Source organism: Mytilus californianus, unplaced genomic scaffold, assembly GCF_021869535.1.
Source record: "Mytilus californianus isolate M0D057914Y unplaced genomic scaffold, xbMytCali1.0.p SCAF_4, whole genome shotgun sequence".
Taxonomy (NCBI): domain Eukaryota; kingdom Metazoa; phylum Mollusca; class Bivalvia; order Mytilida; family Mytilidae; genus Mytilus; species Mytilus californianus.
Window position 1 is genome coordinate 60648982 of NW_026262690.1, and position 23979 is coordinate 60672960.

Below are 23979 nucleotides of genomic sequence, written 5' to 3' on the forward strand. Positions count from 1 at the left end.
GACGGACTAGACACACGAAAAAGTAATGAAAGTGAAACTTGAGGAGACGTTTTGTCTACATAAGTAGTAATAATTCACCCTTTAAGAAAATGTAGTGAGGGATACTTGTATATCTCTTTTTTTTTAAACCTTCCAGGTAAATTTGATACTAAAGCTACAATGTTTGAAATAACTGCACTTGCTTAATATAATTTTAGTATGATACATAGACATGCATGGGACTAAATCTTAAGGATCATATAATAATGCATGGATCAATATATAAATTTATTATGTTATACATGTAAAAAGCAGACTCTGGTGTTTCTTGTGAAAGAGGATGAATTTCGTATAAGTTGATATTTGACATAGCAATACTGAATAAGGCCATGAACTAATTCTCACCTCAAAAAAATCGTTAAGAAATCTTACTATACAAATCCTTGGAAATATTTACAAATAAACATACAGTAGTGTCCGGAAATTCCGCCCGTCCGGTAAACCCGCCCACTCCCATTTACTTCTGTAGTTGTCACTTCCGTGAATATTTGGTCTGCCATTTTATTCATAGGAACTGTACTTACTTTTAGGGGCCAGCTGAAGGACGCCTCCGGGTGCGGGAGTTTCTCGCTGCATTGAAGACCCATTGGTGGCCTTCGGCTGTTGTCTGCTCTATGGTCGGGTTGTTGTCTCTTTGACACATTCCCCATTTCCATTCTCAATTTTATTATCATCACTGCATGTCAAATTTTAAAGAATAATCCTTTATTATGAAAATATCTAGTGATATATATTCCTAAAGCTAACAATAATCATATTATTGCTTACAAAACTCATTTCTGACGAAATATTTTTTTGGATTATCTGGAATCCCTTTATAAGTGGTCTATTAATAAATAGATCACCTTTTCTTTTCCTAAATTTGCGATAAACTGGCCCTCCATAAATATTTACTGCAGATGGGTGGATTTACCGGACAAACATATTTCCGATAAAAACATGGATGACCCACTTGTTTTGTTGATGTTAAAATTTATTTCAGATATTTTTTGGGAAATGAAATAAAGAACTCAAAGTTGATTTGTCAGTGAATCGATTTATATTAAATTTGATACAATTTGTATATATTAAAGCAGAAATACATACGATCAAAGCCTTATGTGGGCGGATTTACCGGACTGCATCGTAAGTGAATATATCCTCTTTTCGCCTAAAATCAGTCATTACCCAAAATCGGTCATCTTATCATGCTTATAACATCACCTTTTATTATGTCTTTTGATGTTTGTTGTCATACACCTTATCCAGTTTGACTGTCCCTCTGGTCTCTTTCGTCCCTCTTTTATCGCTATTTAGAAATTTGCGCCGGTTGACCTGAGAATCTGCGTCGCTTGAATTTTTGATGTCATACAACAATCACTTTTCCATTGTGGCGTCAGATATTTTCTGTTGTGAAATCAAAATTTTACGGGAACCTTTGTGATGTCCAGTAATGGCGGACAAATAGCGATAAGGTGTATTGATGTCATTTCTACAAATTTTTGCATTTAGAAATAAAACATCTACTTTCAATTTGCTGGATGACAATTAAAAAACAAGGTTTCAGTCCATAAATGATTATTTTGTAAATTTGAGTGTTACTTGTAATATTTTGTTGGAACCTATTTAACTACCTTCTGATGCCAATTATTAAAAAAACCAAAACACACCACATGGGATACGTAGCTTTTCGCATTAGGCTTGTTTATATTCCTTAAATTAGAGTATTTAGAATTTGAATTTGGGTCCTGTTTTTGAATTAATCCATATTAAGGTCCAAAGGGTCCAAAATTAAACTTTGTTTGATTTCTTTAAAAAAATCAATTATTGGTGTTCTTTCATATGATAAATCTAATATTGTGTATTTAGATTTTTTAATTTTGGGGCCTGTCTTCAAATTGGTAAACATTAAGGTCCAAAGGGTCCAAAATGATTAAACTTCCGTTTGAATTAAAAAAAAATTGAATTCTTGAAATTCTTTGATAAGCTGAATCTAAGCGTGTATTTAGATTTTTGATTTTGGGCACAGTATTCAAGTTGGTCCAAATTGAGGTCAAAAATTAAACTTTGTTTGATTTATTCAAAAATCAAATTATTTGTGTTCTTTGATGTTCCAAATCTAACCTTGTTTTAGATTTTTATATGGTCATTTACGGGACGTATTATAGTATACCGTTGTCCGTCAGTCCGTCCGTCCGTCGTCAACATGTCGGACATTAACTCAAAAATGCTTCAACCAATTTGCATAAAACTTTGGTGAATTGTTTATATCTATTGATGTGAGCTCCCTTTTGTTTTTTATAAATTTTAGATTTTACGTTTCTGAGTTATGGTGTTTTATTCATTAAAAAAGGGGGATTTTCCAGTTTTCTGACAATAACTCAAACATGCATTCACCAATTTGCAAGAAACTTTGGTCAATTGTTTATATCTATTGACATGAGCTCCCTTTTGATTTTTAACCGGATTTTCGAAGGAAATATCGGTTATTGATTTGGGGATGTAAGGCAGGCGGGCGGGCAGACGGGCAGGCGGACGGGCAGCTGCTAAACAGTGTCTCTTCAATAACTTGATAACGCTGTGATGAATATTTTTCAAACTGAAATATGTTGTTTATTGTGACTAAATAAAGTTCAATTTTAATTTTCACAATTTTAGTATTTCCCCTTTTTGAGTTATCACCATTTTTAATATCCAAAAGTGGTATTTTTAAATATTTTCCTCTTGTTATCATATTATGACTAAGTGTATGTAAATGTCTTATCTCACAATAAAAATTGGAGTGACAGATTTATTGGAAAATTTTCTATTTCCTAAGTGGTGATGATTATAAGCTATATTATTAGACATTATTAATTATAATATATGTAATGTTAGAGTACTATGATTAACCATAAGACTGTATATATAAAGTTTGAAATTTACTAGTAGGACTGTATAAATGAAGTTTGAAATTTATTGTTCATTATTAGACATTTTGTAGATAATTAAGTCTCGAAAAACCATACATATTCTTACCCCCACCCCCTTCAATTTAAGAATGTGCATTTATCTTGTAAACGGTCGAGATCCCCACCCCTAAACCATATATATTCTTGTATGGGACAATAAAACAAATCAAATGAAATAAAAGGTGAGTCCCCTGGGGTCACCCCCACCCCCTCTAGTTTGAGAACTTGTGCATGGTTGAGATCCCCACCCCTAAACCATATATATTCTTGTATGGGACAATAAGACAAATCAAATGAAATATAGGGGAAGTCCATGGGGATAACCCCCACCCCCCTTCTTTTTGATAACTTGTAAACAGTCAAGATCCCCACCCTGAAACCATATATGTTCTTGTATGGGACAATAAAACAAATCAAATGAAATATAGATGAAGTCTACGGGGGTAACCTCCGCCTCCCTTCTTTTTGAAAACTTGTAAACGGTCGAGATCCCCACCCCTAAACCATATATATTCTTGTATGGGACAAAAAAAAACAAATCATATGAAATAAAAGGCGAGTCCCCTGGGGATCACACACACTCCCCCTTTTGAGAACTTGTTAACGGTCTAGATCTCCCCCCCCTTAACCATATATATTCCTGTTCGTCATTTCAAGAAGATTTGACAGACATACAGGGTCAGTCCATAGGCGTCACTTATGCATATCACAAACCAATTTGTACTGTCAGACGACCATGGGAATGACAAATTATTGGAGCTTTGTTTTGGAGACTTCATAACAGCATCCTGTTACAATTATTTCTTGTTACTGATCAGTTTTATAGATTTTGAAAAGACATTGTATTCCCTTGTCACCATCTTACGGTGTTTATATATCTCAACTTGTACGATTCGCTCGTGTATGTAACAATGTTTTAGATTTTAACGAGAGAAATTTATGTATTACTGAAAAATTATTACACCAGGGTTTTCGATATCACAAACTAGTCAAAACATTTACTAAATTTTATCATCGGTATAAGGACATCATTCGTAAATATAGCTCAACATGCAGACTTCTTATACGTTCAGGTATTTCACATCCAATTTTTTATGGAAATATTCTTTATAAAGCACAAAAATGTCAGTATTCACCTCTGAAACTAACAAAACCTTTAAATAGACTTATCAAGAAGGGATATAGTTACGATACTGTTGTCAGGTCATTAAAGATTGCATATTTTGGCGTTAATATTGATTCACTTATAGGGTCTTTGCATCGGCACTAAACACATTTATTTAAAAACCAGTTGTTGGCATGACACGGGTTATGTTCTTCTCATATATGTTATGATGGTATGATACTAAACCCCTAACGGGAAGGATTGTGCCTGATATTCATATGATGAAGACATAATCTTTCAATCAGTTTAATTGAAGTCTGGAGCTGGCATGTCAGTTAACTGCTAGTAGTCTGTTGTTATTTATGTATTATTGTCATTTTGTTTATTTTCTTTGGTTACATCTTCTGACATCAGACTCGGACTTCTCTTGAACTGAATTTTAATGTGCGTATTGTTATGCGTTTACTTTTCTACATTGGCTAGAGGTATAGGGGGAGGGTTGAGATCTCATAAACATGTTTAACCCCGCCGCATTTTTGCGTCTGTCCCAAGTCAGGAGCCTCTAGCATTTGTTAGTCTTGTATTATTTTTAATTTTAGTTTCTTGTGTACAATTTGGAGTTTAGTATGGCGTTCATTATCACTGAACTAGTATATATATTTGTTTAGGGGCCAGCTGAAGGACGCCTCCGGGTGCGGGAATTTCTCGCTGCATTGAAGACCTGTTGGTGACCTTCTGCTGTTGTCTGTTCTATGGTCGGGTTGTTGTCTCTTTGACACATTCCCCATTTCCATTCTCAATTTTATTAATGAAAAATAAAATTTTTGATATTTTTCTTCTTTTCTTTGGTAAATTGTTTGAAGAATTTTGTGGCAAGTTTGTTTGTTATTCTGTAAAAATAAATTTTCTGAATGCTTTATAATTTTTTTTGATGAAGTGAACTCCTTTAAAAACTAAGCTTATATTGTCAATTAACATGATTAATAAACATATATTTAGATTTCTGATTTTGGGCCCAGTTTTCAAGTTTGTCCAAATCGGGGTCCAAAATTAAACTGTGTTTGATTTCAACATAAATTGAATATATATAGGGTTCTTTGAAATGCTTAATATAAACCTGTATTTCTTTTCATTATTAATAAGATAATACCACATTGAGGTCTAAAGGGTCCTAAATTAAACTTTTGTTTAATTTCATCAAAAATTGAATTCTTTGGTTCTTTGATATGCTGATTCTAATAATGTTTGAGTGTTAAATCATGTCTAATTTTAGAGAACTTAGTCATCACTGGTTGTTGTTATTATATTATTGATTATAATTTGAAAAATTTCATCATATCTTATTTCAGAGAACTATTTATCCAGTTTGAGTTATTTCCCTTTGCACAGAAAATATTATGGATAAAATTAACCTGTGTTTCATTCCAACATAAATTAAATATATATAGGGTTCTTTCAAATGCTGAATCTAAACCTATATTTACATATTGGATTTTTTGGGCCCAGTTTCCAAATTAGGGTCCAAAATAAAACTTTGTTTGATTTAACAAAAATTGAATTTATGAGGTTCTTTGAAATGCTGAATCTAACCATGTATTGAGAGATTTTGGATTGTGGGCTCCTTTATCAAATTGGTCCACATTGAGGTCCAAAGGGTCCTAAATTAGATTTTTTCTGATTTCATAAAAAAATGAATTCTTGGGGTTCTTTGATATGCTGATTCTAATATGTACTTAGATTTTGGATATTGGACCATAATAGGTAAATGTCCAATTTCAAATATTTCAGTTCTTTGACCACAATTTTGTCAAATATTCAATCACAATCCAAATTCAGAGCTGTTTTAAGCTTAAATGTAGTGTCCATACTTGCTCAACTGTTCAGGGTTCGACCTCTGCAGGAAAATCCGGTTTGCTGTCACTCTGACAGCCTCTTGTTATAAATTTTAGTTTTTACGTTTCCAAGTTATGGGGGTTTTATTCATTAAAAAAAGGGGGGTTTTCCAGTTTTTGGACAATCACTCAAAAATGCTTTCAGCAGTTCTCTTGAAACTTTGGTGAATTGTTTATATCTATTGACATAAGCTCCCTTTTGATTTTTATAAATTTTAGATTTTACATTTCCATAAAAAGGGGTGATTTTCCAGTTTTCGGACAATACCTTTAAAGTGCACTGAGCAGTTTTCATTAAACCTTTGGTGACTGGTTTATACCTATTAAGATAACCTCCCTTTATTTTTTTGTAAATTTCAATTAAGTTATTGAATTTTATTCTTAAAAAATGTGACGGGCGTATCATGCGCTCATGGCGCAGCTATTTATTGAATTTGGGTCCGTTTTTCGAACTGGTCCACATTAAGGTCCAAAGGGTCAAAAATTAAACTTTGTTTGATTAAAAAAAGATGAATTATTGGTGTTATTAAAAAAAAAATGAATTATTGATGTTCTTTGATATGCTCAATCTAACTGTACATGTATTTAGATTTTTGTTTTTTGGGCCCAGTTTTCAAGTTGGTTCAAATCGGGTTCCAAAATTAAACTTTGTTTGATTTCAACAAAAAATTAATATATGGGGTTCTTTGATATGATGAATCTAACCATGTATTTAGATCTTTGATTTTGCCTCAACCAAATGTTATGAAACTTATATACAATGCTTATTACCACAAAATACAGATCAAGATTGAATTTTGGTGGTGTCACTTTTACTGTTCTAGAATTATGCCCCTTTACAAATGGAAAAAATGCTGATTTTTTCATTTCTGTTCCCTAACTTAAGTCTGCCTCAACCAAATGTTATGAATCTTATACACAATGCTTATTACCACAAAACCCAGATGAAGTTTGAATTTTGGTGGCGTCACTTTTACTGTTCTAGAGTTACACCCCTTTACATATGGAAAAATTGCTGAATTTTTCGTTTCTGTTCTCTAACTTAAGTTTGCCTCAATCAAATGTTATGAAACTTTATTACAATGCTTATTACCATAAAACTCAGATCAAGTACATATTTGGGTAGCGCCACTTTTACCGTTATGCTCCTTTATAACGTTATATGCAAGCGGGGGCATCATCTGTGTCCCATGGACATATTCCCCACTTATTTTTATGCCCCTGTTGTAGCGGTGGGGGCATTAAGTTTTACCCTTGTCTGTCCGTACGTCCCAAAATTGGTTTCCGTTCTCTAACTTGAGTTTGCCTCAGCCAAATGTTATGAAACTTATACACAATGCTTATTACCACAAAACACAGATCAAGTTTGAATTTTGGTGGAGTTATCTTCCTTTGTCCATGATTATAGTTGAATCAACTACAATCAATGCTTTATACTATGCAATGTTTAATTTTGACTTCCACTGATAAAACACAAATCAAGTTGAATTTGGGTAGTGTCACTTTAACCATTATTGAGTTATGCCCCTTTATAAATCGAAAGATTGCAAAATTTTTAGTTTCCATTCTGTAACTTAAGTTTGCCCCAACCAAACATTATGAAACCTATACACAATATTCATTACCACAAAACTAAGATCAAGTACAAATTTTTTGTTTCCGTTTTCTAACTTTAGTTGGGGCCTCGGTGGCCGAGTGGTCTAAGTAGTTACTACTGTAATCACAAGCCAGTCAACACTGAGGTTGTGAGTTCGAACCCCGCTCGTGCGGGTACACTTGACTCCAATCTTAATTGACTAGGATTGTCAGTTTTCCTATCGAAGGTCAGTGGTTTTCTCTGGCCAATAAAAACTGGCCGCCACGAAATAGCCCAACAGCTGTGCTTAAAAGTGGCGTTAAGACACAAAAAATAAAAATCAATCAATCTAACTTTAGTTTGCCTCAACCAAATGTTATGAAACTTATACACAATGCTTATTACTACATAATACAGATTAAGAACGAAATTTTGTGGCGACACTTTTACCATTCTTGAGTTATGTCCCTTTATAAACATAAAAATTGCTGAATTTTTTAGTTTGTCTCAACCAAATGTTATAAAACTTATACACAACCGTTCTAGAGTTATTTTTATACGACCGCAAAAAAATTTTTGTGGTCGTATATACCGCAAAAAAATTTTTGTGGTCGTATATTGGTATGACGTTGGCGTCGTCGTCGTCGTTGTCGTCGTCGTCGTCGTCGTCCGGCGTCGTCCGAAGACACATTGGTTTTCGCACTCTAACTTTAGTTTAAGTGAATGGATCTTTATGAAATTTTACCACAAGGTTCAATACCACAAAAGGAAGGTTGGGATTGATTTTGGGGGTTATGGTAATAACAGTAAAGGAATTAGGGGCCAAAAAGGGGCCAAAAATAAGCATTTTTGTAACTTCCAGACATAACTTGTGTGTTAGTGTATGGATCTCTCTGACATTGTACCACAAGGTTCCATATCACTAAAGGAATGCTGGGATTGATTTTGGGGGTAATTGCCTCCAAATTTAAGGAATTAGGGGCCAAAAAAGGGGCAAAAAACAAGCATTTTTCTAGTTTCATGACAATAACTTGTGTGTAAGTGTATGGATCTTTCTGAAATTGTACTACAAGGTTCCATATCACAAAGGGAAAGCTGGGTTTGAGTTTGGGGGTAATTGCCCTAAACGTTTAGGAATTTGGGGCCAAAAAGGGGCCAAAAAACACATTTTTTTCTAGTTTCCAGACAATAACTTGTGTTCAAGTGTATGGATCTCTCTGAAATTGTACTGCAAGGTACCATACCACAAAGGGAAGGCTGGGATTGAGTTTGGGGGTGATGAATCATAATGGGGGTTCAAAAAATTTTGGGGGGGGATTTATTTTTTTTTCATTTTTTTTCTTTTTTTCCTTTTTTGTTTCTTTTAAAATTTTCCATTTTAAGTTGGTTATTTCTGATTTATATTTAAAATCAAATAATAATGATATGGTAGGAGATACACATTAAACAGGATGTGTAAATTATTATATAATAAGTATTGTGCAATAGCAAGAAATTTTCAATTGCACAGTATTGCACAATAGCAAGAAATCTTCAATTGCACAGTATTGCGCAATAGCAAGAAATCTTCAATTGCACAGTATTGCGCAATAGCAAGAAATATCCAATAGCACAATATTGCGCAATAGCAAGAAATTGTCAATTGTACAGTATTGCGCAATAGCAAGAAATATTTAATAGCACAGGATTGTGCAAAAGAAGATACTTCCTATAAATTGCTTATTTCTTGACCAATTTCAATGGGGTTTTATTCTTGATTTCATGGGGTTCTTTAATATGCTGAATCTAACCGTGTATTTAGTTTTTGGATTTTGGGCCCTGTTTTTAAATTGGTCCACATTGAGGTCCAAAGGGTCCAAAATTAAACTTTGTTTGATTTCATCAAAAATTGAATTATTGGGCTTCTTTGATATGCCGAATCTAACTGTGTATTTAGATTCTTAAATTTTGGTTCCGTTTTCAAATTGGTCTACATTAAGGTCCAAAGGGTCCAAAATTAAACTTAGTTTGATTTAAACAAAAATTGAATTCTTAGGGTTCTTTGATATGCTGAATCTAAACATGTATTTAGATTTTTGATTATGGGCCCAGTTTTCAAGTTGGTCCAAATCGGGGTCCAAAATAAAACTTTGTTTGATTTCAACAAAAATTGAATATATGGGGTTCTTTGATATGCTGAATCTAACCATGTATTTAGATTTTTGATTTTTGGGCCCCGTTATCAACTTTGTCCACATTGAGGTCAAAAGGGTCCAAAATTAAACTTTGTTTGATTTCATCAAAAATTGAATTCTTGGGGTTCTTTGATATGCTGAATCTAACCGTGTATTTAGATTCTTAATTTTTGGTTCCGTTTTCAAATTGGTCTACATTAAGGTCCAAAGGGTCCAAAATTAAACTTAGTTTGATTTTAACAAAAATTGAATTCTTAGGGTTCTTTGATATGCTGAATCTAAACATGTATTTAGATTTTTGATTATGGGCCCAGTTTTCAAGTTGGTCCAAATCGGGGTCCAAAATTAAACTTTGTTTGATTTCAACAAAAATTGAATATATGGGGTTCTTTGATATGCTGAATCTAACCATGTATTTAGATTTTTGATTTTTGGGCCCCGTTATTAACTTTGTCCACATTGAGGTCAAAAGGGTCCAAAATTAAACTTTGTTTGATTTCATCAAAAATTGAATTCTTGGGGTTCTTTGATATGCTGAATATAACCATGTATTTAGATTTTGGATATTGGACCCATAATAGGTGAATGTCCAATTTAAAATTTTTAAGTTCTTAGACCACATTCAATCTGTGTTAGAAACCTATGCTGTGTCAAATATTTAATCACAATCCAAATCCAAAGCTGTATCGAGCTTGAATGTTGTGTCCATACTTCTCCCAACTGTTCAGGGTTCGACCTCTGCGGTCGTATCAAGCTGCGCCCTGCGGAGCATTTTATTAGTTTCTGTTCGCTACTGAAGTTAGCCTCAACCAAATGTTATGAGACTTACACACTATGCTTATTACCACAAAACTCAGATCAAGTTCAAATTTGGGTAGCGTCACTTTTACCGTTCTTCAGTTATGTCCCTTTATAACTATATGATATGCAAGCGGGGGCATCATCTGTGTCCACATGTGGACACTATCCACATTTATTTTCAATAACTCTCCATTGGCTCTCAATTTTTTGTGTAAGTAAGTAAGTAATTAAATAAGTAAGTAATGACTTTATTTAAAGAGGATGACTCAATTAGCATTCACTAATCTACCTTGAGGCCCTCACTAAGAACAAACAGTACAAATATTACAAAGCTTACAATTTTGAACATATTATGTAGATGCAATATTCATGCTAACTATACATTGTCGTCTGTAGAACAAGAAAAAATTAAATTCATATATATATACATAGAATACAAAATCATTAGAATATATGAGTGAGTTGTTATAAATCATTTACAGTCAAGAAATCTACACATTTTTGTTTAAAAGTGTCCAGGATTTCACAACATTTTATTTCATTTGGTAGTTTATTCCAAAGTACTGAGGAGCTATATGTGAAAGATTTCTTCATTGAATTTGTGTTCGGTCGCACAACAGCTAAATTATTATTTGCAGATGACCATAGATTTCTACTATGTAGGTTAACAATTGGACAACAGAGTTCCTTTAAGTAATCAGGTGCTTTATCGTTGAGAATTTTATGAACAAGAATAAGTTTATGATATGAAATTCTAGATTTGAAATTTAACCATTTTAGCTCTTTAAATAAATTTTTACTAGGTGTTAGTATTGGTGCATCAAGTATAATCCTTGCAGCTCTTTTCTGCATTTTAAGAATTTTTTGATATCCATCTTCATAACAATTATGAAGTGTATGTGAGTTCCTGATGAAGGTAAATAAAAAAAAACACTTCAGAGACAACACATTTATAAAGTGGTATGCTATATTTTTGTGTAAAAATAATTGATAAAAAACAAATATGACTGCAGACAGCAATGAATTACAGGTTCCTGACTTGGTATAAGCAAATACAGAAAATGATGGGGTTTGAAATGTTAACAAGTGCCCGAAACCAAACCCCTGGCCAGGGACAATTTGTGTAACAGCACAACATAAGACAAAACATAAAAAATCAGTTAATGAGGGATTTTGAACCACTTTCAAATATGATAACAACTAGAACAGTTCACGATTGATTGTTGGGTTAGTGTTGCTAAAATTTTAGTTTCCGAGGAGACTTAATTGTTTTATTTACCTGCCAATTTTTAAAATCTACATTGGATATATTAATCACTATTCAAATATGCTTTATAATGAAAAAAAACAAGTTACTGTGAAAAACTATAACAATTCATGATTGATTGATTGATGTAGGTGTTAAACCCAACTTTCAGCACACTTGACTAAAATTGTGGTGGCCATTTTTGTCGAGCCTGCGACTTTTGTCGCAAAAGTCGAGCCTGCGACTTTTGTCGCAAAAGCGAGACATAGCGATCCTACATTCCGTTGGCGGTTTTTCTGCCAGTTAACATTACATTCACTCTGTGGTTAAAGTTTTAAAAATTTTAATAACTTTATTAAACTATCCTGGATTTGTACCAAACTTGGATAGAAGCTTGTTTATGATCAAAAGCTAGTATCTAGAAGGAAATTTTGTAAAAATTTATTTCCTGTTTTTCCGTATATTACTTATAAATGGACTTAGTTTTTCTTCCAGTTAATATTACATACAGCCTGCAGTTAAAGTTTTTAAAAAATTTATTAGTCCCCTACCGACGAAGTTAAACATGCTGAGCCAATGTATGGAATTATAGAAATTTAATTTGAATCAACAGTATAAGGATATTTTTATATCTACTTTTATCTGTTTTGTTAGAAACATGAGTAAGTATATTATTTTTTGAAGAAAAAAAATATGTGAAAAACAACAATGGCACAATGCAAGCTGGGTTGGTGTGGTCTGCTTTCATTGTAATTCAAGTTATCCTTTTATGTATCTTCTTTCACATGAGAGCTATCAGCTCTTTGATTTTCTTTTACTTTATGAATTAAAGTTTATGAACAAAGTGCTAGTCACAAAGATTTGGTCCAATTTATAATGGATTTCTTTTATTCAATACAGTGTATCTATAGAAATCTAGAATAATCTCTTTAAAAATCCAAATTTTGTCTAAATATACCAATGAGGTTTATCTACCTGAATCTAATCTTAATACAATGTTCATTTTTGTCGATCCTGCGACTTTTGTCGCAGAAAGCTCGACAGGGATAGTGATCCGGCGGCGGTGGCGGCGGCATAAGCTAACTTCTTAAAAGCTTTATATTTTAGAAGGTGGAAGATCTGGATGCTTCATACTTTGTATATGGATGCCTCATGTTACGAAGTTTTCGTCAGTCACATGTCCAATGTCCTTGACCTCATTTTCATGGTTCAGTGACTACTTGAAAAAAAAGTTAAGATTTTTTGTAATGTTAAATTCTCTCTTATTATAAGTAATAAGATAACTATATTTGGTATGTGCATACCTTTCAAGGTCCTCATGCCCGTCAGACAGTTTTCACTTGACCTCGACCTCATTTCATGGATCATTAAACAAGGTTAAGTTTTGGTGGTCAAGTCCATATCTCAGATACTATAAGCAATAGGTCTAGAGTATTCGGTGTATGGAAGGACTGTAAGGTGTACATGTCCAACTGGCAGGTGTCATCTGACCTTGACCTCATTTTCATGGTTCAGTGGTTATAGTTAAGTTTTTGTGTTTTGGTCTGTTTTTCTTATACTGTATGCAATAGGTCTACTATATTTGGTGTGTGGAATGATTGTAAGGTGTACATGTCTAGCTGGCAGGTGTCATCTGACCTTGACCTCATTTTCATGGTTCAGTGGTCAAAGTTAAGTTTTTGAGTTTTGGTCTTTTTTTGTAATACTATATGCAATAGTTCAACTATATTTGGTGTATGGAAATATTTTATGATCTATATGTCAGTCACGCAGGTTTTATTTGACCTTGACCTCGTTTTCAAGGTTCATTGCTCAGTGTTAAATTTTTGTGTTTTGGTCTGTTTTTCTTAAACTATAAGCAATAGGTCAACAATATTTGTTGTATGGAAGTATTGTTAGCTGTACATGACTGCCTAGCATGGTTCATCTGACCTTGACCTCATTTTCATGGTTCATTGATCAATGTTTAGTTTACTTGGTTAATGTTAAGTTTATGTGACAGTTGTAATAAAGTTTTATATTTAGGACTATCAACATATTATCAATGATTAGTAAAGAAGGCGAGACATTTCAACGTGTGCACTCTTGTTATAATTTTAGGGTAAAATGTTTTTGACCTGTCCGTCTGTCTGTACATCAGTCTGTATGTCTGTCCATCAGGATGTCTGTCTGTCCATCTATCCATCAGTCCCATCATTGCAACTCCTCTGAAACCACACAACAGAATTTCATGAAACTTTGTAGATAATAAGGACATACTATGTAGATGTGCATATTGACAGGAAATTATGATTTAAATTTTTTTCTGGGAGTTACACCCCTTTGAACTTAGAATTTTGGCTTAAATATACTACTGCAACAGTTTGTCATCACAACTCTTTTGAAACAACACAACAGAATTTCATGAAACTTTGTAGCTATATATATATATATATATATATAGATAGATAATAAGGACATGCTGTGAAGATGTGCATATTGACATAAAATTATGCTTTGAGTTTTTTCTAGGAGGTGTGCCCTTTGAACTTAGATTTTTTTCTAAATATAGTGCTGCAACAGGTTTTCATTGCAACTCCTCAAACCACACTACAGAACTTAATGAAACTTTGTAGAAAATTAGGACATACAATGTAGACAATTTGGGGGAATGGGGTATGTGAGCATGCTCACAAAGGTTCTTTAACTTTTTTATTGCTAATTAGATACACAGTCTAAGGTTAAAGTTTTTCAGACACCAATAACAGTCTAAGGTTAAAGTTTTTCAGACACCAATAACAGTCTAAGGTTTAAGTTTTTCAGACACCAATAACAGTCTAAGGTTAAAGTTTTTCAGACACCAATAACAGTCTAAGGTTAAAGTTTTTCAGACACCAATAACAGTCTAAGGTTAAAGTTTTCAGACACCAAAAACAGTCTAAGGTTAAAGTTTTCAGACACCAATAACAGTCTAAGGTTAATGTTTTTCAGACACCAATAACAGTCTAAGGTTAAAGTTTTTCAGACACCAATAACAGTCTAAGGTTAAAGTTTTTCAGACACCAATAACAGTCTAAGGTTAAAGTTTTTCAGACACCAATAACTTCATCTTTGAATTTTTCTAAATTAGACAAACGCTTTATCATGATGAAGACCATATTCAGAGAAAATTATGGATCTTTTTTTTTTTCATTTTCCTTATTTAACTGATAAATATATTGGTGGACAATTGCCTCAATGGCAATCATACCATATCTCCTTATTTTTCTATTAGTTTTTTTGCAGTTGAAATTTAAATAGAGGTTGGGGTTAAAGTTTTTATAAACATCAATAGATTTATCAAAATTTATGGAATGCTACAAAAATTGGATGAAAGATTCTTCCTAATAATAAAAAAAATACTATCCAAAGAAAAAAGTTTTAATGTTTTTTTTTTACATTTTTGCATTTTACTGATAAATGGACATAGTTTTTGGCAGTAAATGTAATACCTTTAAACTGACAGCAGCAATACCAGGCAAGACACAGGGTTCCTTGGTCCCTACAATTTTTATTGTAATTCTTCCATGTACCATGCTTATAGAGATTAAAAGGGCAAGGGTTAAGTGTTATAAAACTAGTTAAATCACATCACATGTGGATGTCCCTGTACCAAGTCAGTGACCTCTTCAGTGTTTGTCTTATTTACTTCTTAATGTGTTTTGTCCTCTAGGGGATTCAGTATTGATGGCAAACCTTTGATTATCTCTGTAAAATTTATTGACAACTTTTTCTAGACTTGGGGCCAGTAAGAAATTGACAAATTTTGTCTCATTGAGGTTTCCCTAAACCTTAATATTTTCATAGGAATTGACCAGTATATCAAGGAACAAAAAAAATACTAATACAGACAGTCATTATACAAAAAAATCTATACATCGTGAAAATTTTGTATATATTTACTTTTATTTTTCATATCAATTTAAAGTACCCACCCTGGACCAACAGAGAAATAGATACTTCCAAATGATAGCTAGGTCAGTAAGCATGTAAGATCACTGTGAAATTAGTAAATATACATCTGTCAAAATCTGTTAAATAGGAAGAAAATCTATGAACTTTAATAATTTAAATTTTTCCTGTAGAATGCAATGAGTGTATCCTACTATGAAAATTATATGGATTGTTTGACTAGGTACCTGAAGTTTTGACAGAAAATGCGGCAGGCAATAATTTTTTGTCTGCTCTGTGACAAAAGTCACGGAAGGCGAGGCATAGGTTTTTGCTTTTCTGGCTGCGTCTTTGTTGGCAGCATCAACAATTGTAAAGTTTTCTGCTTAATATGAAAATAAGGAGATGTGGTATGATTGCCAATGAGACAACTATCCAACAAAGTTTAAATGAACTGGATGTGAGCAATTATAGGCAACCGGACGGCCATCAACAATGAGAAAAACCCATACCGTATAGTCGGCTATAAAAGACCCTGACATGAAAAATATGAAATAATTCAATTGAGAAAACTAACAGCTTTATTTATAACAAAACAATTTACAATAAATCAAGTATGACAGACATGAACCAACGACATCCACTGAACTACAGGCTCCTGACTTGGGACAGGCACATAAAGAATGTGGGGGGGGGGGGGGGGGGGTAAAACATGTTTGTGTGCGCTCAACCCTCCCCTTACCTTGGAAAGTAGTGTTACAGCACAATATAGGAACAAACTATAAAAATCAGTTGAAAAGGGCTTAACTGATCAGATTGATACAAAGCAGAAAAAAATCTAACAAAAACACAGACCGAACATGGCAGGGTATTTATACTTCCCTAACAACAAAACAGACACAAAGTACAGATCTGAGAGTACTCGAAGTTACTAACACTGCTAGTTCATAGCCAATAACAACTTATAAAAAAATCATGTATCTAAGACTAAAATATCAATCAGTACAAATCCAACATCCAATGGATTTAGTGTAAAGACGTCATTAACAGTTGGAGAAAAACATGACCTTGTGCAATGCCAAAATATAGGTATTGACAGATTGTAGTACCATGAAAGTGCATATGTGTATAACAATAATAATTTAGTATAGTTTTGATTTACTGATAACTAAATCAGTCAGTTTGATAGGCACTATTTGTGATAGATTGATGATATTTTCTATAAAGTTGAATTACTATCAGTACATATCAGTTTGATGACTCCCAGCCCTGCCTCCTAGGTCATGGTCATGGTCAATTAATAAGCAATTTTCAAAGTTAAGTTTTCTACTTAAGTTTGTTTGAAAGGAACTACTTGTAATAGATCAATGATATTTTCTTTGAAGTTGCATTATTATCAGAACATATCAGTTTGTCGACTATTTATAGGCCCGGCCCCCTAGGTCATGATCCAGTGACTTTGAATTAATTAGCAATTTTTAATGTTAAGTTTTCTGTTTAAGTTACTTTGATGGGAACTACTTTTGATAGACAATGATATTTTCTTTAAAGTTGCATTACTATCAGTACATCTCAGTTTGACGATCATTTTTACGCGCTGCCCTCTATGTCATGGTCTGGCAACTTTGAAATAATAAGCAATGTTGCTGTCCATCTGATTGTCCTTTTTCTGAATTTTCTGCCGACATGTGAGACATCTCTGTGTCAACAGTTTATTTTACACCATAAAACTTGTATTTCATTTAACTTCAGACAAACCATCAAACGAAAAGGTGATTAGTTTTGTAAAATATTATAACATTAAAACTTTAAATGGACCATGCACACCATAAAGGTACAAAAGTTTACTTTCCTCTTTATAGAATTTAAAGGCTACTGATGCAATAAAATAAATAACTTTACTTTAAATTGCATCAGTTGATTGATAAAACTGGTAATGGACTTACCTGATTCCTAAGGATATCATCAACCTTCATTGACCTTGTTTACAGTGCTTAAAACTCAGTGACCATGATTGATAAGATACATTTGATAAAAATTCAAGCTTAAACTAAAGTTAGAACTCTTTCAGTTAAATTAACAACTTGAATTTTTTAACTGTTGAAACTGTCTCTTTTTTTGCAAAATAGTGTTGTTTCAAATTCAAATATGATTTACTTTCATTGGCATAATGATATCTACTAAATTATATTAGATAGATAGAAACTTTGATGAGCAATGATGACCAGCACAACAAGATCTTCAAATAGTTCAACATGGTTGAAATGTAAATTGACTCCTCATAGGAGTTATTGCCCTTTTTTTCCATTTTTACATGTACATTGTAGTTATTATCTTGAAAAGTATAGTAGACAAAGAGAAATGTAAACAGCAAAAAAGGATCAGTAAGACAACTCAGATAAAAATGTTAAAAAACATGACCAAAATCATTAATCCACCACTTACAGGAGTTATCATGGTTATTACTGACATGTATGTACTTAATTTTAGAATTTTTGGATATTATCTCGAAAACTAAAAGAGAAATCTAAAACTGTAGACAGATTAAAGTAAACTTAACTTTATAATTCCCTAGGGACTCAGCCTTTGGTGAGTCATTCAGGTTCATTGGACTGTCGTATCTAGTCTGTTGAGAATTACTATGACTAAAATCAAGCTTGACAGACTTCAAAAGATTTGCTGTAGATCTTATCATTTCTAAGATGAAATGGGCTCATTTGAGATATTTGCCAGTAGTACCAACACCAATGTGCACACTTCTATAAAATGTACAGTTATTTCTGTACATTGAGGATTGTCCAGTTCTTTAAAATAGATGAATATCCCAGAGAATTCCTGGAAACACTTTTTAAGCTTTACATACAAAAAAAAAGAGTTGGAGCTCAGTATTTAGGAAATATTGTCAAAAGTATGAGAGAACAACTTATCTCTTTAAAAGATGAATTAGCTAAAATTTCATCTTGTACAACCATTCTCCCTTTATTTCTTTTTCTCCAGTATTTAGATTAATTTTTAATTTCTTTTAATTTCTACTGATATTCACTTAGCTGATGTGTTCTTGTTCCTATTCGTACCATACAATAAGGGAGCAACCATTTAACTTCAAGAGGGGGGTTATGTGAGTTTAACAGTTGACTTCTTGTTTAACGGTTCATTAAGTTGAAGTTGACAGATATGTTTCATAAGGAATAAACATCTGCGCCACGAGTGCATGATACGCCCGTTGTCTTGTGTGTGAGGTTTTATGCAATAATCATAAATCGTTTCTGAGATACAGTGTGACATGTGAAAACCCCCATTTTTTATAAAAAAGTCAATAACTCTAAAATAAAATTTTGAATCATCACCAAAAAGTATACAGATCTTTAGATGAATATAATTAAGTGTGTAAAGTTTGAAGCAATAATCATAAATCGTTTTTGAGATACGGCGCGACATGTGAAAAACCCCCCTTTTTTTACCAAAAAACTCAATAACTCTAAAATAAAATTTTGAATCATCACCAAAAAGTATACAGATCTTGAGATTAATATAACTAAGAATTGTGTAAAGTTTTAAGCAATAATCATAAATCTTTTTTGAGATACGGCACGACATGTCAAAACTCCCCCCCCCCCCCCCTGTTTTAGTTACAAAGTCCTGTAACTCAAAAAGTTTTAATCTTATTTTCACCAAAAAGGAGACAGATTGTTTGACCATCATAAGAAACAACAAACAAAGTTTCATGAAATTTGGATAAGTCGTTCTCAAGTTGCGGTGCGACATGTGGACGCCGAACAGACGGACAGATAGACAGACGGACGCTGGACATTTGTATACCATAATACGTCCCGTCAAAATTTTGACGGGCGTATAAAAATCGATAATGACCATGCAAAAATGTGTTTACAATAATCTTAACTTGTGAGTAAAATTCACTTTATTTTATTAATCATGTAACAATGATGCATATGATTAAACATGGTAAATATATCAAAATTTTATTTTTAAAAACTCTTAATTTTTGTAAACCTTGAAGGGTCACCTTATGCAACTTACAGATGACAGTAAAAGTAACTTTCAATGTACCTGGACCATATGAGTATATACACATATGGTCGTGTCGTTACAGGTATGGTCCAACTACTCATATGGTCCGGGACATACACAACATGTTATAGTCAGGCTTCATTTTAGGTATGGGTTGTAAGCAAGCTGATAACTCTCAGTTGGAATATACATTGAAGTAAACAGAGATTACTATAAAACACTGTGTTAAAGTAATCCCAAAAATAAAGTACATTTGTTATTCCCTATTCTGACATCATTATTTTTGATGTCACATCCACTCAAGAGTAAGAAATCTGGTTTGAATCAGAGCAAGAAAAATACTAAAAAGTACAAACATTATCTTATGACTATTTTATCATAGGTAAATTAAAGTCCAATCCGATAGAAACTAGATCTCTGCTCCCTTATTTTGGATGTCACACTCCCACTAATAGAATAAGAAATCTGGTTTTAATCAGATCAAACTTGTAAAAGTGTCAGTCAAACATCAAAAAACATTTTTGTAAATGTTTGTTATTTTAATACTTTTCATGCTTCACTAATCAAATTAGCATATGTACGACAACATTCAGTATATAATAGGAGGAAGAAATCAATTATATTCCTCTATCTGTAATTTTTACAGGTGTAATATCGTTATTATGTTATTATATGACACTAACAAGAACCTGTGTGACTATATCATGTTAAATCCAAAGATAAATGCAGTAAGTTTTTTGGCTAATATTTTTTATAATATTATAGTAAAAATCTATTGCTTATTGTGGCAGTAGTAGCCTATATTTTATTGCAAAAATTAAAATAGAAATAATTTTGATTTGATATTGTTGAAGCTAAATAGTACAAAAGTTTTGATTTAAAAATCAGTGACAAATACAATTTAGGCCCTGGAAGTTTAAGTATGGTACACCATATTTATATTTATTGAACATTCAAGATATCTCATATTCTTTATAAGATATTTTCAATTATTGATAAGATATATCTTATAAATTTTACATGTCCAGTTGGAGTGGGGATGTTAAATCTGATGCCTTGGGTAAAGAGAGTGTCACACCCTTGCAACAACTATTTGAGGGGTCAGCAAGTGGCCTGTTGCAACACAACATTAAACTTTACACTGACACTTGTTTTAGAATGTGAATGAAGTTGTACCTGAACTAAGTTTATTATTGTAGTGGATTATTCTTCAGTTCAAACATTTCTGCTAGGAAATACTCCAGTACATACATTTTCTGTTAAAAAATCTTTAAGTATTATGTAAAATAAGAAGTTTCAATACTTATAAAAAGTAGTTATCTAGAACTATTAAAAACTTTAAGAAGTGCTTTATTAATAGAATAAAGAAATTTGTTTTACTACTTTTAGTACTTTAAAATACAATTGATTATACCTGGCCCTGCCTCAAACAGATGGGATATATAGTGATGCACATATTCTTCCGTGTGTTTGTCAGTCTCAAGTTTAGTTTCCTGATAATCAAAATAACAGAATGATCAAATCTTTTGAAATTTTAACACAATGTCATCATGGACCATAAAATATGTTGATTATTATGGTTTTGACATGTACCATTCAGTTTACTTACCATAAAAGTTGGAAATTCTTCTGGATGATAATGATATATTATACCATTTGACAAAATGTTTTTGAAACACAACGTCATTTACCATAAAATACAGGTTGTAAACTTGATTTTCAGGGTTTTGACATTTAAAATACACTGTTTTAATGTAAAAAAAAAAAGGTTTAACAAACACGAATGATTTAGGGCAAAAGTGATCAAGTTTTTTTTAGAGAATATTATTATGATTGAAGCAAACCAGTCTGATGCCAAGTCTAAGCATAAAATCCAAACTATGAATGAGTAAAAAAAAATGTTGATGTCCCTAATTAAAAGGTATAGGATAAGGATTGACATAGATTGAACGATGTAACAAGAAAAAGCCACATCTTGCAAAGCTAGGAATTAATCATATATGCTAAAGAATGTAATTTTTCTAAGCTATTCTTTACCCTGTTGGAAGCTCGCCAACATTGCTCTTTGCTTACTAATGAATAATTTTGAACTTATACCCATTGTGAAAGTGGAAAGTGGTTTGCTGGTTGTCTTTTTATATGGTTGCCAATAAACAGTCACATTTAATAACTGGATAAGTGTGCCAATGTTTGAATTCTTATATGTCAACAGAACATTAAAATGACAGATTATTGAGATAAAAATGTATTTACTTTGTAAATTATAAATGAATTAATGACCCTTTTTACATATTGATAATTTCCTGCAAGTAAAAAACTTAATTTTAGATATTAATAACAAAACTTGGCTATACAACAGTAATGTTTATTGATTATATTTGCTGAGTGATTGGAATTTTATTATAAAGAATTGTAATTTTCAGTGTCCAACTAGTTGTATTTGAATTGTGCACATAACAATTTTTTAGGAGGAGGACTATTGATAATATCTCATATTATACATGTTACATGTTTTAATTCTTGTCACCAGATAGTGTCTTCATTTTTTTATTAGATCCTCCAGAACATATGCATGATATATCTGCTTATTTACACAGAACATCAATAGGATTGGTTGATTTAGATAATGTCCTTCAATTTAATTCCATCAGTCCATTATTTGTTTGTTGTCAAGATGTAGGGAAAAACAGTATCTTCTTGAAGGATATAAATGCATATACCTTTTGGCAAATAGGCTTATCCTTGTGCATATACCCTGGGGATGGTGAAATTTGATAGACAATCAATAGATAAAGGAAAATACATGAAAAATAAACTTGTGATCAACCAATCAAAATCCTGTATACTTATATAAGGTGTCATTAATCACTAAATTCTAGTTTCTGATACTTTGATACAAAATTTGTATGTAATTAATTGCAAATGAAAAGTCTTTTTAGTAGGATTCCAAATTTATTTTTACTTATTTCTCCATTAATCTAGAATAGTTGTAGAAAACATTACATCTCAAAATCGATAATAGTAATATGTGTATTTATATTCTACAGTTTCATACAAATAACTAATACTAGTAAATACACTGAAATCCTACATTATCTCTCTCTGCCTGTAAGTGGTCTGTCATCGTGATGGATATTAAATACTATTGTGTCCAAACATTTTTTGCCGGGCTAGACATTTTTGCTAGATAAGACACAGAGGTAAGAGCACTAGTCAGCTTAATGGAATCTTTGCCAAAATAACCCAACATATATTACTATATTTTTATGCCCCCACCGTCGCGGAGGAGGCATAAAGTTTTACCCTTGTCCATCTGTACGTACGTACGTACAAAATGTACGTACAAACGTACGAATGTATGTTCTTACGTCCCAAAATTGGTTTCCGTTCTCTAACTTTAGTTTGCCTCAACCAAATGCTATGAAACTTATACACAATGCTTATTACCACACAACACAGACCAAGTTGAATTTTGGTGGCGTCACTTTAACCGTTCAAGAATTATGCCCAATTACAAATGGAAAAATTGCTGAATTTTTCGTTTCTATTCTCTAACTTTAGTTTGCCTCAACCAAATGTTATGAAATTATTACACAATGCTTATAACCACAAAACACAGATCATGTTTGAATTTTGGTGGCGTCACTTTTACTATTCTAGAGTTATGCCCCTTTACAAATGGAAAAATTCGACCATTCTCTAACTTATGTTTGCCTCAAATAAATGTTATGAAACTTATAAACAATGTTTACTACCACAAAACTCAGATCAAGTACAAATTTGGGTAGCGTCACTATTACAGTTCTTGAGTTATGTCCCTTTATAACATTATATGCAAGCGGGGGCATCATCTTTGTCCTATGGACACATTCCCCATTTATTTAGTTAATAATTATTCTTTTGTAGATGGTAATATTTTAACAAGCTGATTTAATTAACACCATGGCAGATTTGGATGAATTCCCTGTGGTGTTTATAGACCCTGTCTATGCTACAGTCACCAGTATGTCTGGACTAGATGGTGATGATACTGCTGATCTTAAATGGATGGAAAATTGTGGGATGTCAGGGGGAATAATCAAGTTCTCAACACAAGGATGTGTACAAAGAAGAGTAAGAATTGCTAGAGAATATAATAATCTTAAGAGAAAACATGTTGTATGGCAACATAGAAGTTATTCTGTGGTAGTCTGACAATGAAAGAGAATATGATGCATTAAAAATAATTTTGTATAATTGTATACAAAACAAAACAACAAATGCATCAGAAGGTAAAAA

General features: G+C 32.5%; 1 protein-coding gene across 1 annotated transcript in view; it reads left to right on the forward strand.

The window, feature by feature from the left end:
• The window catches only part of LOC127737001 (transient receptor potential cation channel subfamily M member 1-like), a 79414-nt gene continuing 55435 nt past the window's right edge, over positions 1-23979 (forward strand). The window contains exons 1-2 of the mRNA XM_052247558.1: positions 1-136; positions 23608-23814. Of these exons, the coding sequence (XP_052103518.1) occupies positions 23644-23814 (171 nt within the window). The 5' untranslated portion in view covers positions 1-136; positions 23608-23643. The remainder of the gene's footprint in view (positions 137-23607; positions 23815-23979) is intronic.